The following is a 14068-nucleotide window of genomic DNA, read 5'->3' as shown; positions in this document are numbered from 1 at the left end:
ACCCCTTATGTCAGTGCTTTCCAGCACTGCCATAGCGGTGCCAATGGGACATGTGCTGCATCCTGCAGTTGGGTGTCACTCACTGAGGCCTCCTCAAGGTGAGGGAATGTTTGTTTCCTTACCTCAGAGCTGCATTGCCCTTATGTCAGTGCTTTCCAGCACTGACGTAAGGGATTAGGATTGCGTTCTCAGTCTATATCTTCTGAAATAGGATCATAAAAATCACATCTAACATCCTGACTCTGTCAGTTCACTCTTGCAAAAAGAACATGTTCCATACAAAGTTCCATACACAGAGACCATGTACTCTGTGTATAGTTTTTGAATGCTTGCGAACGTGAGGAATTGAAAGAATTTTTATTCACTTAAGAGAAATTTTTATTCACAGATCTTAAAACATGGTATGAATAGCAACATGTTTCATTATGACATCTTAACTTTCAAAAAGCACAAACTCCTTCTCTCTTTAAAATTACTCAGTGAACATGAAGATTTATTGCACCACCAATAAGCTCAGTGTATTGATGGCGAACTCCTATTACTAAATCTTTACACTAAGGACCTACTTTACATTACTTTAGCGCATGACGTCCATGGAGAAAACACTGTCCGTATCAATTACCAGTGGCAAGTGGTTGAGTACACCTACTAACAGTTTCAGGATTCTGTTCTCATGCCACCATGAACTCAATTTAATTGCCATTTGAGTACTCATATTTTAACTCATGCTTGCGTTAAAATTATTTATGATGTGTAAGCATTATCCAGAAAATTAAAACTGCTGTAATTTACAGGAGGATGCAGAAGTGACCAAAGCATTTGATGAAGAAATGGAAACCCCACCACCAAGAAACATTCCATCTCCTGGACAACTGGACCCTGACACTCGCATCCCTGTCATTAACATAGAAGATGGGACCAGGCTGGTGGGAGAGGATGCTCCTAAAAACAAGGAACTTGTTGAATGGCTTAAATTGCATCCTACATACACTGTTGATATGCCAAGTTATGTACCAGTAAGTGCAGGGCCAGCTTCAGAGGGAGTGTCTTTGGAGATTCTCATTCTGACTAGTCAAAACAAGAGTCTCCAAAGATGCTTGGGAGTTTCCAGTTTTTACTAGTTGGAATGTGTAAAGATAGATTCCAAGTTTTAACGGTAGCATATATATAATTCATCTATTTGATGTTGTTTTATAATGTTAAAAAATTAAGGAACCACAATTTGCGTGTAGATATGTGATAATCTTTGCTCAAAAATATAAAACATTATTCTGAAATACAAATTTTAAAATTATATTTAAATGCCTAGTGGGTCAAACAGGTGTTTTATTTTATTTTGTATAGACCAAATTATAAAGCCCAAAGTAATTCATTGTACTTTCCCCTTTTTTAGAAGACTGCAGATGTGCTGTTTTCCCCATTTCAGAAGCCGAAGCAGAAACGGCACAGATGTCGAAACCCTAATAAACTAGATATAAACACCTTAACTGGAGAAGAGAGGGTGCCTGTTGTAAATAAACGAAATGGCAAGAAGGTAATACTATGACTAACCTGCTGTGTCACTAAGTGCTGTTTAAGGCTAGCACAAGTTCCAGTAAGAAACTTTTATGAACAAATGTAATCATTCAATGTATTAAATCATTTGGTTTTTATTGGGCATAAAATTTAATTGACTTTTGTATCCATTTGTTCAGAGTATCATTCTGGATGTTAAGTTGCAAGATAGGTTTTCTTTTTTTTTTTACATACTTCCTCAATAAATTGTTTAATGATTGAGTTGACTTAAAAGGTCTTGCTTTCATTTCCAACACTGTTCTTTAAGTAAATATTATTTTGATACTTTTGCCAAACTGCATATAAAATGTGCGAGTAATTTTCCTTTTCTGTAATGAAATTATTAATATACTTCACTAGATGGGTGGAGCTATGGCCCCTCCAATGAAGGACCTGCCGAGATGGCTGGAAGAAAATCCAGAGTTTGCTGTTGCTCCAGATTGGACTGACATTGTTAAACAGTCTGTAAGTAGAAGTTGTTCATCTGGATAAAGTGGCTTTCATACAGCCTGGCAATGTAAATATCATCAACAGTCCAATCATATGCATATTTACTTAGAATCAAGTCCCACTGAGTTAGATAGAACTTATGAGCATAGGACTGAAGCCTAAATCTTTTAAAGGTTTACTGGTGGCATTCTATTTTGTCCCTTTTTAAAGTGATGTGTTACTTATTTAACAGCATAAAGGATCTGGAAAAATAATGCAGAGACAGTTGATAGAATTTTGAACGTTATTAGTGTATGCCTGTTTTGTATGAATACATGTTAGATGCAGATTTAATAAACGAATACAGTGGTTCTCAAACTTTTGAGACGCCCTAAAGGCTACTGTCTAGTTCAGGGGTGTCCAAAGTTTTTGGCAGGAGGGCCACATGATCTCTCTGACACTGTGTCGGGGGCCAGGGGAAAAAAGAATTAATTTACATTTAAAATTTGAATAAATTTACATAAGTTTACACAAATGACTATATTAAAGATGAACTTATATGAATGAATGAAGGTCTTGCAATAGCTCAAGGCTTATAAAAGGCCTTGCACAAAGCCAGGCTGGCCTTTCCTTTGCTGTGAAAGCAGTGGAGGGAACCCTCATCCCACAGCTCATGCGAGAGTTCAAACAGTTGCCCGCACACTGAGAGCAGTTGTGTCAGGCCAGTGCAGGCTCCAACAAATCTCTGGAGGGCCAGAGGCTCATTGGAGACTGGGGGTTCCCTGAGGGCCGCATTGAGAGGCCTCAAGGGCCGCAGGGCTGGGGTTTGGACACCCCTGGTCTAGTTTATAAATGCCAAAGGGTATGGCTATGATGATGTTTGGACAGCAGTGCCCCCACCCCAGCAGCACCTTATTTAACTGTTGGTGCACATAGCCTAATCTGCCCTGAGTTTCACAAACTACCAAAAATTGGGTCACGAGACACTGGAGGGTCTTGGACCCACAGTTTGGGAACTGCTGGATTAATAGATTTGGGATTAAAGATTTTCACAAACATTTTCATCTGTTCTTTAAGCCTTTTGCTAAATCTCTCAATTAAATATGGGCTGCTTTTAAGTAAATTCAGAGAATTTTACATAAATTCCCCTTCATGTTTCAGTCAGTTGAACACACTGTTTCATCTGACTTTTCTACTAAAAATGGTCAAATTCTCAGTTCAGACATCACATGAAGCCATTATTGAATCCTAGTTTCATGTGACATCTTCTAACTTCAGGTCTGTTTGTTTGCAAGGGGAAAAAAGATACTACTTCCAGTCCTGGCTTAGAACAGTCCTCTCGTGATGTCTGAGCCTAATAATCCTGGTTTATTCTAACCAAAGTTTGCAGATAAACCTGGATTTGAAGCTGGGTTTATTTGCAAACTTTGGTTAGAATAAAACCAAATTTCCTTGTTGAGACACAATGTCAGATTCTGCATTGTTCTAAGTCGGGCTCAGAAGTAGAATCCTTCCCCTCAGGAAAGGGGAAATGCATGCGCCCAAAACTAGGAGATGCTACACAAAATATGTATGGGTACTTAGTCCCACATGATATTTGATCCAGACCATAGGAACTTACAAATGAAATAAATACAATAAGAATTACAAAACTACAACTTTATAAGAAATTTTAAAACTGTATCTAAAACAACTAACAGCTGTTTTAAATGGGGGAGGAAGAAAAGTTATATCTGATTAAAAGCAGCCACCTAAAATGATACATTGCAGAAAAGTATCCAAAGCCAGTAGGTTAGAAGAAAGATTGCACCATTTTAACTCAATTGTACTGTTTTATATTGTTATCCCCCTTGAATCCCCCCAATGTGGGAGAAAGGCGGCATACAAATCTTGCGAATAAATAAAATTTATCCTATGCCCCAATTTGTTTTATAAATCTAGTACTTTACATTTTTATATTGTGAACCTTTTTTTTTAAAATCTTCTCTTCTACACATCACTTGCTGCTTCTGTGCTTCTTATAATTGTCTTGTTTGCATTTTCATATTATGAAAAGTGACATAATTTGATATGTTGAATATCTCTGATCATTCATATGTTTAAGTTAGGCTAATTATATCAGAAACACAATTTAATTTAAAACTTTTCTGGGTCATATTTAGAAATATATTACCTGGCCTTTGCTTAGCAGGGGGCAGAAACAATATTGTGCAAACAAGAGCTAATTGGCAGAATACCCTTTGTTTTCCCTGTCCTAGGTATCGTACATTTGGCTGTTCACATGCACAGCCCTGCATGAAATGCTCCTTCTGTAGGCATTCCCGTGAGTGGAAACATAAAGGCATGGAATTTGCTTCCTTTCTTTATACAGGGTTTTGTTCCAGAGTCCATGTTTGACCGTCTTCTCACAGGACCTGTTGTGCGGGAGGAGGGAGCGAGCAGAAGAGGGAGAAGGCCAAAAAGCGAAATTGCCAAAGCAGCTGCAGCAGCTGCTGCTGTAGCTTCAACTTCGGGAATTAACCCACTGCTAATGAACAGTTTGTTTGCTGGAATGGATCTCACGAGCCTTCAGAATTTACAGAACCTACAGTCTCTTCAGCTTGCAGGTCTCATGGGCTTCCCTCCAGGACTAGCGACAGCTGCTGCTGCTGCTGGAGGTGATTCTAAAAATCCAGCTGCCATGTTGCCTCTGATGTTGCCAGGTATGGCAGGGTTGCCCAACATGTTTGGACTGAGTGGATTGTTGAATAACCCAATAACAGCTGCTTCTGGAAACGCCACTATGGCTTCCAGTCAAGGAGAAACTGAAGATGGCACTTCAAAAGTGGAAGAGAAGAAGACTGAGAATGAAGAGGAGAACAAGGACTCTGAGAAAAGCACAGACGCTGTTTCGGCTATTGACTCTGCAAATGGATCTGTTAGTGCAACTGCTGCTGCGGCTGCTGCCACCACCACGACCAACACTGGATTGCCTGCCAACCCTCTGACCTTCAATCCTTTCCTTCTGTCCACCATGGCTCCTGGCCTGTTTTACCCATCTATGTTTCTACCTCCAGGACTGGGAGGATTGACACTACCTGGTTTCCCAGCATTAGCAGGACTTCAGAATGCAGTGGGCCCCAGTGAAGTGAAGGTTACCGATAAAACTGAAGGAGCTGCCTTTAAAGATGAAGAGAATCTAGAAGGCAGTGATGCAGAGGAGAGCCTTGATAAAACTGCAGATTCCTCCGCTTTGGAAGATGAAATAGCACAGGGTGAAGAATTAGACTCGCTTGATGGGGGGGATGAGATAGAAAACAATGAAAATGATGAGTAAACAGTACCAGTTACTGTTAAAGTGTTTTAAACTTTTGACAAGTGGTAGTCCTACTGTTTACACTCACAGTTAATGTCCATACTTAGTTTTTATAAGCTGTTCTGTAACATAGTGTAGCAAACAAAAAGTTCAAGTCATGTTATGCAGATGTGTCAAAAGGTATCTTGGTCATTAAGTATTGTGCAGTGCATTATTTATTATCCCTAGGAGAGATGAAATTGAGAGGTGATCATGTCTTTTTAAGGAAATTGACATAATGCTCTGCTTTTTTTTTCCTTTTGGTACCATTTTGGTATTATAAAAGCAGCAATTTGTAATAGAGTGGCACTAAATAGAAGGAGGTGCTGCTTAAAAGAAGTATGAAGTTGCGTATTTAATTTTTTATTTTTATTCTTTGCTGTGAAGGTCAAGATGAAATTTACCATACATATCATATTTGCGCATCATTTTGACTGTATGGGAGTTCACTCCTGCATGTACACACACAAATACACATACACACATTCTCTGACAATCTCCATGTTAGTGTGAATGTCTCTCTGTCTTGAGACACAGCAATAATAAGGCAGCTGTTGAATGTGAAGAGTACCTTTTGGAAATTACCCACTGAAAGGGTTCTTGCAGGATAAAACTACAGTTAAATCGTCTCGTGATCTTGTAATGCACTGGTAAAACAAAATTTTAAAAAATCAGGTACCTTTTTAAATTAAAGGACTTTGTTACTTTAGCCACAAAGCTAAACAGATTACCTCAACTCTAAACTAGCCTTGAAGTTTACAGACATGACTTTGTAAATGTATTTGTTTTTCTTTGTTGTGATGTCTTTTTATTTTTTCCTTGGAAACTGCTATCATGTAAGATAAGATGTAAATTGCTGCCAACTGTAGTAATGATGCTTTTAATAAAAGTGACTCATGATATGCAGAGATGTAATTTATAGAATGTAGTGCTTAGGGAAATCACAACTGGTGTTTGCTACTTTTTGTATTCGCAATAGAAGCAAATACATCATTGTGCCCTTTTTTGGTATATTTTTTTTTACTATATCTTCTTTTCCCAGCTATGCTATTCCTAAGTAAACTGAATAGGTAGTCTGTGAGAAATAGACAAGAAGAAAAGTCCTGAATTATGTTCGTATTATTCCACAGTAGCTAAAGCTTCAGAAAGATGCACAAAACCCGACATTACTCTCTCAAAGGGGCTTATGAGACTAGGAATACTTTCAAATGTGTTCAGCATGTGATAATGTGGTACAGTAAAGAACAAAAGGGTAAAAGAGAAATGAGGCTTTGATAGGCACAATATCTAGGTCATTTATCCTTTGTTAATGGGTAGAAAAACACAATGCTGTAGTTTGAGCAGGAGACATAAAGGCTCTGTGGTATCCTGTAGGCCAGAGCCTGTGATGCCAGAAACCACTGTCAAGCAATCTACAGGAAACTAAAACTGACCCACTTTCTAGAAGACCCAGGCTTCTTCTGAGGAGCTACCGATTTGTGCCTTTTCCTGACCTTTGATAGTGTATCATTTGACAGTTATTGTTTTCAGTGTGCTGTATCACCAGGATGAGCACACAGCAAACCTGACACGAAGTTTAAAGGGTTAGACACTTCACCATAGAGGGTGAAAAGCTAGATCTGCTGGGTAGCACAACTCCTGCTAGATAAATATTTCTGACACAGTGCTGTCAGTGTACTCCAGGTTTTCCTAAAAGTGGATAAAGAGAAATCTGTTTTCAGTTTTTAAACTAGGTGTAAGATTTGTCTACTTGATGTGTCGTGTCCAGTGATACAAATGTTAAAGTGACCATTATTCTAAGGGCTTGGTTCAGTTGGTACATAGGAGAGAGTGCAGAATGTGAGACAAAAGAGTTTCCGTGAACAATGGAAACAAAAAGTTAGTAATGAACAGCTGCAAAGTGAATATTGTGTGAAAGATGTGCACTGTTTGAATTAGTGAAGATCAAAATGTCTTGTTACCATAGATAACATAGATCATAGAGAGCTAATAGAGGTCAGGAAAGATTTTTTTCCTGTACACATTATTGCACAGTTGACTGAATGCATTATTCTTTCCTGTCAAGCCTCGCATATGGAGCCTATCATAAAAATCTAGAAACCAACTTGGAGGGACCATCAATCTGATCAGGAGTGGCATATCCTGTGTCTGCATTCATATTATCAGCTTGTTAAATTTTTCACTTTATAATGACTCATTTTCAACAAACTATGGAATTTATTGTAAAAGTACCACCATGAAAGATTCTTTGTCTCTACTTTTAGTAAGCATTCATTTTTAAACTGGCAGCAAGAAACTTAATGAAGGTTAATGATATCCCTGGGGAAGGAGTTTTAATTGTCAAGAGCAAAGGCAATTAAAACACACACACACACACACACACACAACCTCTAGCATCTTTTATTTCTGTTGCTATGAGTCCTCAAAAATGTAATGTCTTAAACCCTGACCAATATGTCAGGTACAAACTAATTCTCTATGAATTGCTATACCAATAAATAACGTAAGATATAATATATTGGAAACACCTGCACAAGTCCTACCAAAATGGATGGAAGGTGTTTGCTTTTATGGGAAAATTAGGAAATGTTTCTGAAAGGTTATGATTACAAAGTTTATTATGAAAATCATTATTATAGAGTTATCCATCATGATGCAAAAAGGTTATTGTGGAAAATCTGAATGCATATTTAATGTTTAATTTTGTTTTTGTAGTAACATAGCACATGATCCTTGTCCAGTGAAGCTACTGCTTCTGCACACAGAAGGATGCTCCCTGCTTCTTTTATTTTTATTGACTACATTTATATTCTACCTCCCTTTCATAACAGGGCTCGAGGCAGTACATAAGATGTTCACAGGAACAGACCAGTCCCAGACCTGTCCAGCAGTTGGCTCCAGCAAAGCAGCTGAATCATGCTCTCAGACCATGCCCTGGGACCAACCAGTCTAAGGCTACTTGATAATTAGTATTGTCTTTATTATCCACTCACTGGTGCAATTTCTGCTGTAAACGAAAAATCTACAAGTTGACCTGTTTGCAAATGAAATAACTGGGGTACAGTGGTGCAAATGTGTATAAGTTATAGAAACCATTCTATGTAGATATTGGCATGTAACAGTAGTTTCAGTGGTACCAATTTACTTTCTAAACACCACAAGCTTGCCTTAGAGATACATATAAGAAGTGCTACCTACACTTTAGAGCAGTGCTTTTCAAACTGTGGGTCACAACGCAATGCTGAGGTGGGTCATAAGCTGGGCCCTCAAACTGCCCTTGCTATGGTTTGGCTCTAAATCAGAATAATCACCAGAAGAGTGGGGAGGCCTCTTCTAGACTGTGCCAGGCTGGCAACCCCTCAAAATGATAAGTCATTCTGGTGTTGCAACCCACCACGGAGGACAAGGTCATGATGCTGAATAGTTTGAGAACCTTTGCTTTAGGATATGGTTGCTACTATTTACATACTGGTGTTCAAGTTCCATGCATCTTTTAAAAAGTAGCATGTCATGCTGTATGAATTTTTTTACTAAGCATTTTTGGCTCCAAACTATGTGGAATGTTTTGAGGTTCCAAAATTGGTATTGGCTTTTCTCTTTTGGTCTTGCTTGTGTGCAACCATATGTCTGTGCGCTAAGCACCAAGAGGTTATGATGTGACAGCTCCTTGGTTGGAGCCTCTCCCTTTTGTAACAGCAATGGGAATAAGGCCATTCGGTTCTGATTGGAGTAGTAGAGGGGGAGGATTAATTCATTTCTCCAGAGCAGCTTTCCTGATGAAAACTGCTGCTTTTAGTTCTTTTCTGGAAAAAAGTGTGTCAAATCTGTCTCTTGTTTCAGCAGGGCTAGTAGCAACGTTGTGGGCAAATCTGCCTCTCTTCTAGTGTCTCTGCCCCAATCTTCTTTGGCTGCTTTAAGTGCAAATGTGTAACTTTTTAAAGTGTAATTACCTTTGCTGGTATGGAGCATGCTTCTGTAACTACCCTTTCCTGGTGACTGTTTGTGCTAAGGGACTTGTAAATACGGCTCACATTTGAAACTTGTGAAAATGAAACTTTCTTCCTGTACCACCTCAGTATGAAAGCATGACATTTCAGTACTTTTCCCTCACTCATCCAAAGGAAAACAATTCAAATTCTTAAAATACGAGAGTTGACTCCCTTAAAAAATACAAATAACTACAGCAGCATGTTTAACTTTTGTGGCAACTTACTGTCAAGCCCTGTGTGTGTGTGTGTGTATGTTTGCTGCCCCAATACCCCCTATCTCATTTCAGTTGGTACCACCCAACTGCCTAGTCACATGCATATTTATTTAGAAGTTTTACTTAGTGTGGTTTGTTTTCAAGTAAATGTGCTAGTATAATAAATAATGCAATGGACTGTACCCTTCTTCCCTGTCAGTTTAGTCTTGCTGAATTGGTGATTGAGGTTAATCTAATGCCTGCAATCCTATTTTTGTGAGAGCTCTTTCCTTTCAACATGGCTTTCCATGTTTGTCCTACATGAGATCTAGGAGGGATTCCCAGGTCTGGCTGAAGACTGAGCATCAGTAGTTGAGTCAACAGCTGATATTTAGAGAGGTTCACTTCAGGGTGGGGGGGGGGTAGGAATTTAAGAATCATTGGCCTTAAGATTAATCTTGCTCTAGTCTTGAGCACAAACAGCACGCTCAGCTTTATTGACTCAGCGATGCATTTGTGTTAGTGGCTGTTTGAGCTGTACACCAATTTACAGTGTGACCTTCAATAAAATGGCATTATTCTAAATGGCTGCCTGGAGAGCTATGACAGATTACATCAGCCTAATTCATTTCCAGTTACGTTCAGTCCCGCTAACAAGGAGGAAAGCATGCCGCCAACTTCCAGAGCATTCAGTGGCAGAATCCCCCACCTGGATTTTAGAATGTGATACCCATTGTTGACCTCTTGATCGTTCCTGCAACAACTCCTGCAGCCCTGGGAAAATTCCATCTGCCCATCGTCATGCATACAAGATCAGACTCCTATGACAAAAATGGCAAGTTCTTACAGAATAGAGACTTAAAACACAAGATGAATGCAGGAATTCCATCATTATGGTTCCCTCAACCTTTTAAATAGAAGTACTGTGCCAGCCTCAACATGCTACTGAGATTATTCGTAAAGTGATTTGTTCATTCTTCTATGGAACTGTTTAGGTAGCCTCATAGACTGCTGCTTGCAATCTATGGAAGATTGGCCCCCATCCCTTTTTCTGGCAACAAATTGAAAATGCTTCCACTCAAAGAGTATATTTCACAGATGGTCCTGTTCCCCTTTTTCTGCTGAGATTTTCTTTCCCCTTGTTGACACCTATCTCTTTCGTTATCCTGCAACTCTGTGATTACAGGGTTTATTTTCCTCCAGCTATTGCCAATCAAATTGCTCCTCGTTTTCTTTTTGATCTGCCTTCACTGCTTCATGTGTGTGCCAATGTTGTTACAGCTTTTCAAGTCAATTTGACAACACTGGGCACCATTTTAGTTTCACTGGGACTACTGGGATCAAACTGAAGGACAGCTGCATCTCTTGCTCAGAATAGTTGCAGATTTTTTATTTTTTATTTTTGCTAGAAGAGGGTTTTGAGATCTGTGTCAGCATGAGGCTTCCCATGTGGAAAGAAACATAAATGTGCTTCCAGAAGTGTTATGAAAGTAAACCTACCTAAGCAGACAGGTCAGGTTCTCGTGTTGAGTGCTGGGAATAACAAAGGAAGAGCAATCAGGATCCATCAGATGTCTTGGACAGGAGGAATCAAGGAAACATAAAGACAACAAACATGAATGAATGCTCTGCTACATCGGACCAAGCCTGATCTAGATCCAGCATTCTGTTTTCAATGAGTATGAGTCAGGTGCCTTTATTAAGTTCACAAATAGGGCAGTGTTTCTCCCACTTTGTTCGTTTCCAGAGGTACTGCACCAAGGGCCAACTCCCCCTCTTGTGGCATAATTGAATTGCATAAATTACAATTTATGTTTGGTGTTTGGTTCAGGATTGGAAAGGAACCCATTGCAACCTAGTTTTGCTGACTGACCACTAGTTCTGATATAATGAAAATAAGCATTTTCATGTCCCTAATTTTTTTTTAATGATCTCAACCATCTTTTCAAAACTAAGAATTTCCCAAACGCATTAACCTTTCCTTGTAGAGAAAGGTAAATTTTCCTCTAACTCACTGAGGAGTTGCCCTTTTCTGTATCTTTCTCAGTTCTCTTGCGCCCTTTTAAAAATAGGGTGACCAGAACTGCATGCAATATTAAGTGAGTTGGACATAAATATAAGGAGATGGATAGGTTTACAGTCTTCTTGTATTTCCCATTTACTTTCTAATAATTTCTAACACTGAATTTGACTCTCTCACTGTTGTTGAATACTAAGCTGATGCTGTCAGGATGCTATCTATTACCCCAAAATCACTTGACTAAGTCAAAATCAGTTGACTAACCAGCTTTCCAGCACTGGCATAGCTGTGCCAGTGGGGCATGTGCTGCATCCTGCAGTTAAGGGAAGGAACAGGTCTCCTCAAGGTCAGGCAACGTTTGTTCCCTTAGCGGCTTTCAAACTCTTGGGGAGAGTTTGAGCTGCTCTAAGTTCTTGCGGGGCGGGGGGAGGCAGCAGCACGATCCCCAGGATCACGCTGCTCAGGGGGGCTGCAGGGGCTTGGGTGCACTTACCCGAGCCTCCTGCAGCTTTGAAAGAGAAAGCGAAGCAGTCACGCCCTGCCTCCTCCCTGCCTTCTGGCAGCCCCTGCCCCTTGGGAGCAGAGGCCAGGGCCTACAGACTGGGGTGTCACGGCGCCCCAGTCTGAAAAGCCCTGCCTTACCTCAAAGTTGCATTACCCTAGTGTCGGTGCTGGAAAGTTGGTTAGGGCTGCACACTAAATGGCTGACCCTGGAAAGCTCCATTCAGTGGTGTAGTTGGGAGTTGTGCTGCACTGGGCACACTTTCCAGGGTTGCCCCCACACTGCCTCCAAACGCGACCACAAGCATTTGTAATAGATAGCATTTGACATTTCCTGAAAAATTGGTAGTGACCTTCTAAGTCCTTCCAAGGTTCTAAGACCCAGATGTTGCATATAGTCATCATGACTTATAATCTGTGATGGATTTTCCTCCATAAATCTGTCCAAACTCCTTTTGAAAAGGCATCTAGGCCGGATGCTATCTCAACATCATGTGGCAAGGAATTCCACAGATTAATTATGCACTGAATCAAGAAATACTGTTTTCAGCTGGACTATTATGAAGAAGTTAAATAGTCCTAATAATCCCAATAAAGATAATTTGAAGAAACCCCAGAACGAACATCAAGCCCCTGTACATTCAATCAATAATGCAAAGTATTCTCTATTTTCAGTTTGAAACAGTCATCAGTCTGTATAAGGAATTGTCATTTTATCCTGGGACTGCTATATTTTGTTTGATAAGAAACTGTGCCATATGTTTCTCAGAAAGTCCAAGCATATAATACCTATTCCATACACAGTATGTGTTTGACACTCAAATAATTCTGAAAGGTCAGTGAAGCAAGACTTTCCTTGTCAGAAGCCATGACCATCATCCAGTGGGCTCCAAACTCCTCCAAGGAAGTTGGGAATGCTGGGAGTTGTTGCGGAGGCAGGGTGGAAGCAGGGGTGTGGACCCAATGGTGCTGCAGCAGTTGTGGCACTCTGGGGGCCCAGGGGCATTTTACAGTATCTGGGTTCATCCTGGAGGCTCGCAGACCTCCGCACAGCTGCACTGAGTGCGGATCAGTGATCGGTGCTCAGTGTAGCCATGTGGAGGTTCGCAGAGGGGGCTGTGAGCCTCTGGGATTCCCCCAGATACTGTAAAATGCCCCTGGATCCACATGGTGCCACTGTTGCTGCAGTGCTGTTGGGCACCCATTCCTGGGCCACTCCCCTTAAGAGCCACCAGTTTGGGAACCACTGCTTTAATCATTACAACCACCCATTTACTGGGGAAAGAAAAGAGGACTAAACTACACGTTACACGTTGTTGCCCCCTGTGGACTTGGTCTGTATTTACCAACTAGTAGCTGTAGAGGCAAGGGCTTTAACTCTTTGTTCTCATTGTGATCCTGTTACAGACTGGGACTCTAGCTGCTGTTTGCCCAGGGAAGAAACCTGCAATTGGCACCAATGGCAACTTCCCTCCTGGGCAAACAGGCATGAGGAGCCCACAGCATGCCAGGACTGCGGGTTTAATGCTCCTTCCCCCACCCCCACCCCCCACACCTCCAACCTGCTCCTGATCCTGCAGATCTCCTCCCCAGAAGCTATTTTACGAAGCAAAAAGCAAGCATGCAAGGGCCAACTTTTTTCTTGACCCATAGTTTTACCTTGATGGGTTTGTAGTTTTCCTGACTTCTTAAAAGGTGAATGTAATTGGTTTACCTTTTAATCCTCTAACAAGGAGGCAAACTTTACTAATGTTGCCTATTTTTTATAAAAAGGTAAGGTTTACATTCGAGTTCTTTTCATAACTTGGTAAATGCCATATAAACTTAGTGCAATCCTAACGAACTTTCCAGCACTGGTATAGCTGTGCCAGTGGGGCACGTGTTGCATCCTGCAGTTGGTTGGCAGTCATGGAGGCCTCCTCAAGGTAAGGCAATGTTTGTTCCCTTACCATGGAGTTGCATTGCCCTTACCTCGGTGCTGGAAAGTCGGTTAGGATTGCGCTTTTAGTGACTTGTTCATTTTTAATTTGTAGCTCTAAAACAACTT

General features: G+C 40.5%; 1 protein-coding gene across 2 annotated transcripts in view; it reads left to right on the top strand.

The window, feature by feature from the left end:
- Positions 1-6260, top strand: part of CHD7 (chromodomain helicase DNA binding protein 7) — a 203079-nt gene extending 196819 nt beyond the window's left edge. For both annotated transcript variants that reach the window (XM_066625985.1, XM_066625986.1), the window contains exons 36-39: positions 795-1016; positions 1394-1534; positions 1915-2019; positions 4355-6260. In XM_066625985.1, the coding sequence (XP_066482082.1) occupies positions 795-1016; positions 1394-1534; positions 1915-2019; positions 4355-5299 (1413 nt within the window). In that variant the 3' untranslated portion in view covers positions 5300-6260. The remainder of the gene's footprint in view (positions 1-794; positions 1017-1393; positions 1535-1914; positions 2020-4354) is intronic.
- Positions 6261-14068: the final 7808 nt, after the last annotated feature.

This window comes from Tiliqua scincoides, chromosome 4 (genome assembly GCF_035046505.1).
Source record: "Tiliqua scincoides isolate rTilSci1 chromosome 4, rTilSci1.hap2, whole genome shotgun sequence".
Classification (NCBI taxonomy): Eukaryota; Metazoa; Chordata; class Lepidosauria; order Squamata; family Scincidae; genus Tiliqua; species Tiliqua scincoides.
Note: the sequence above shows the minus strand (reverse complement) of the source record. Positions and strands in the feature narration are given on the sequence as shown.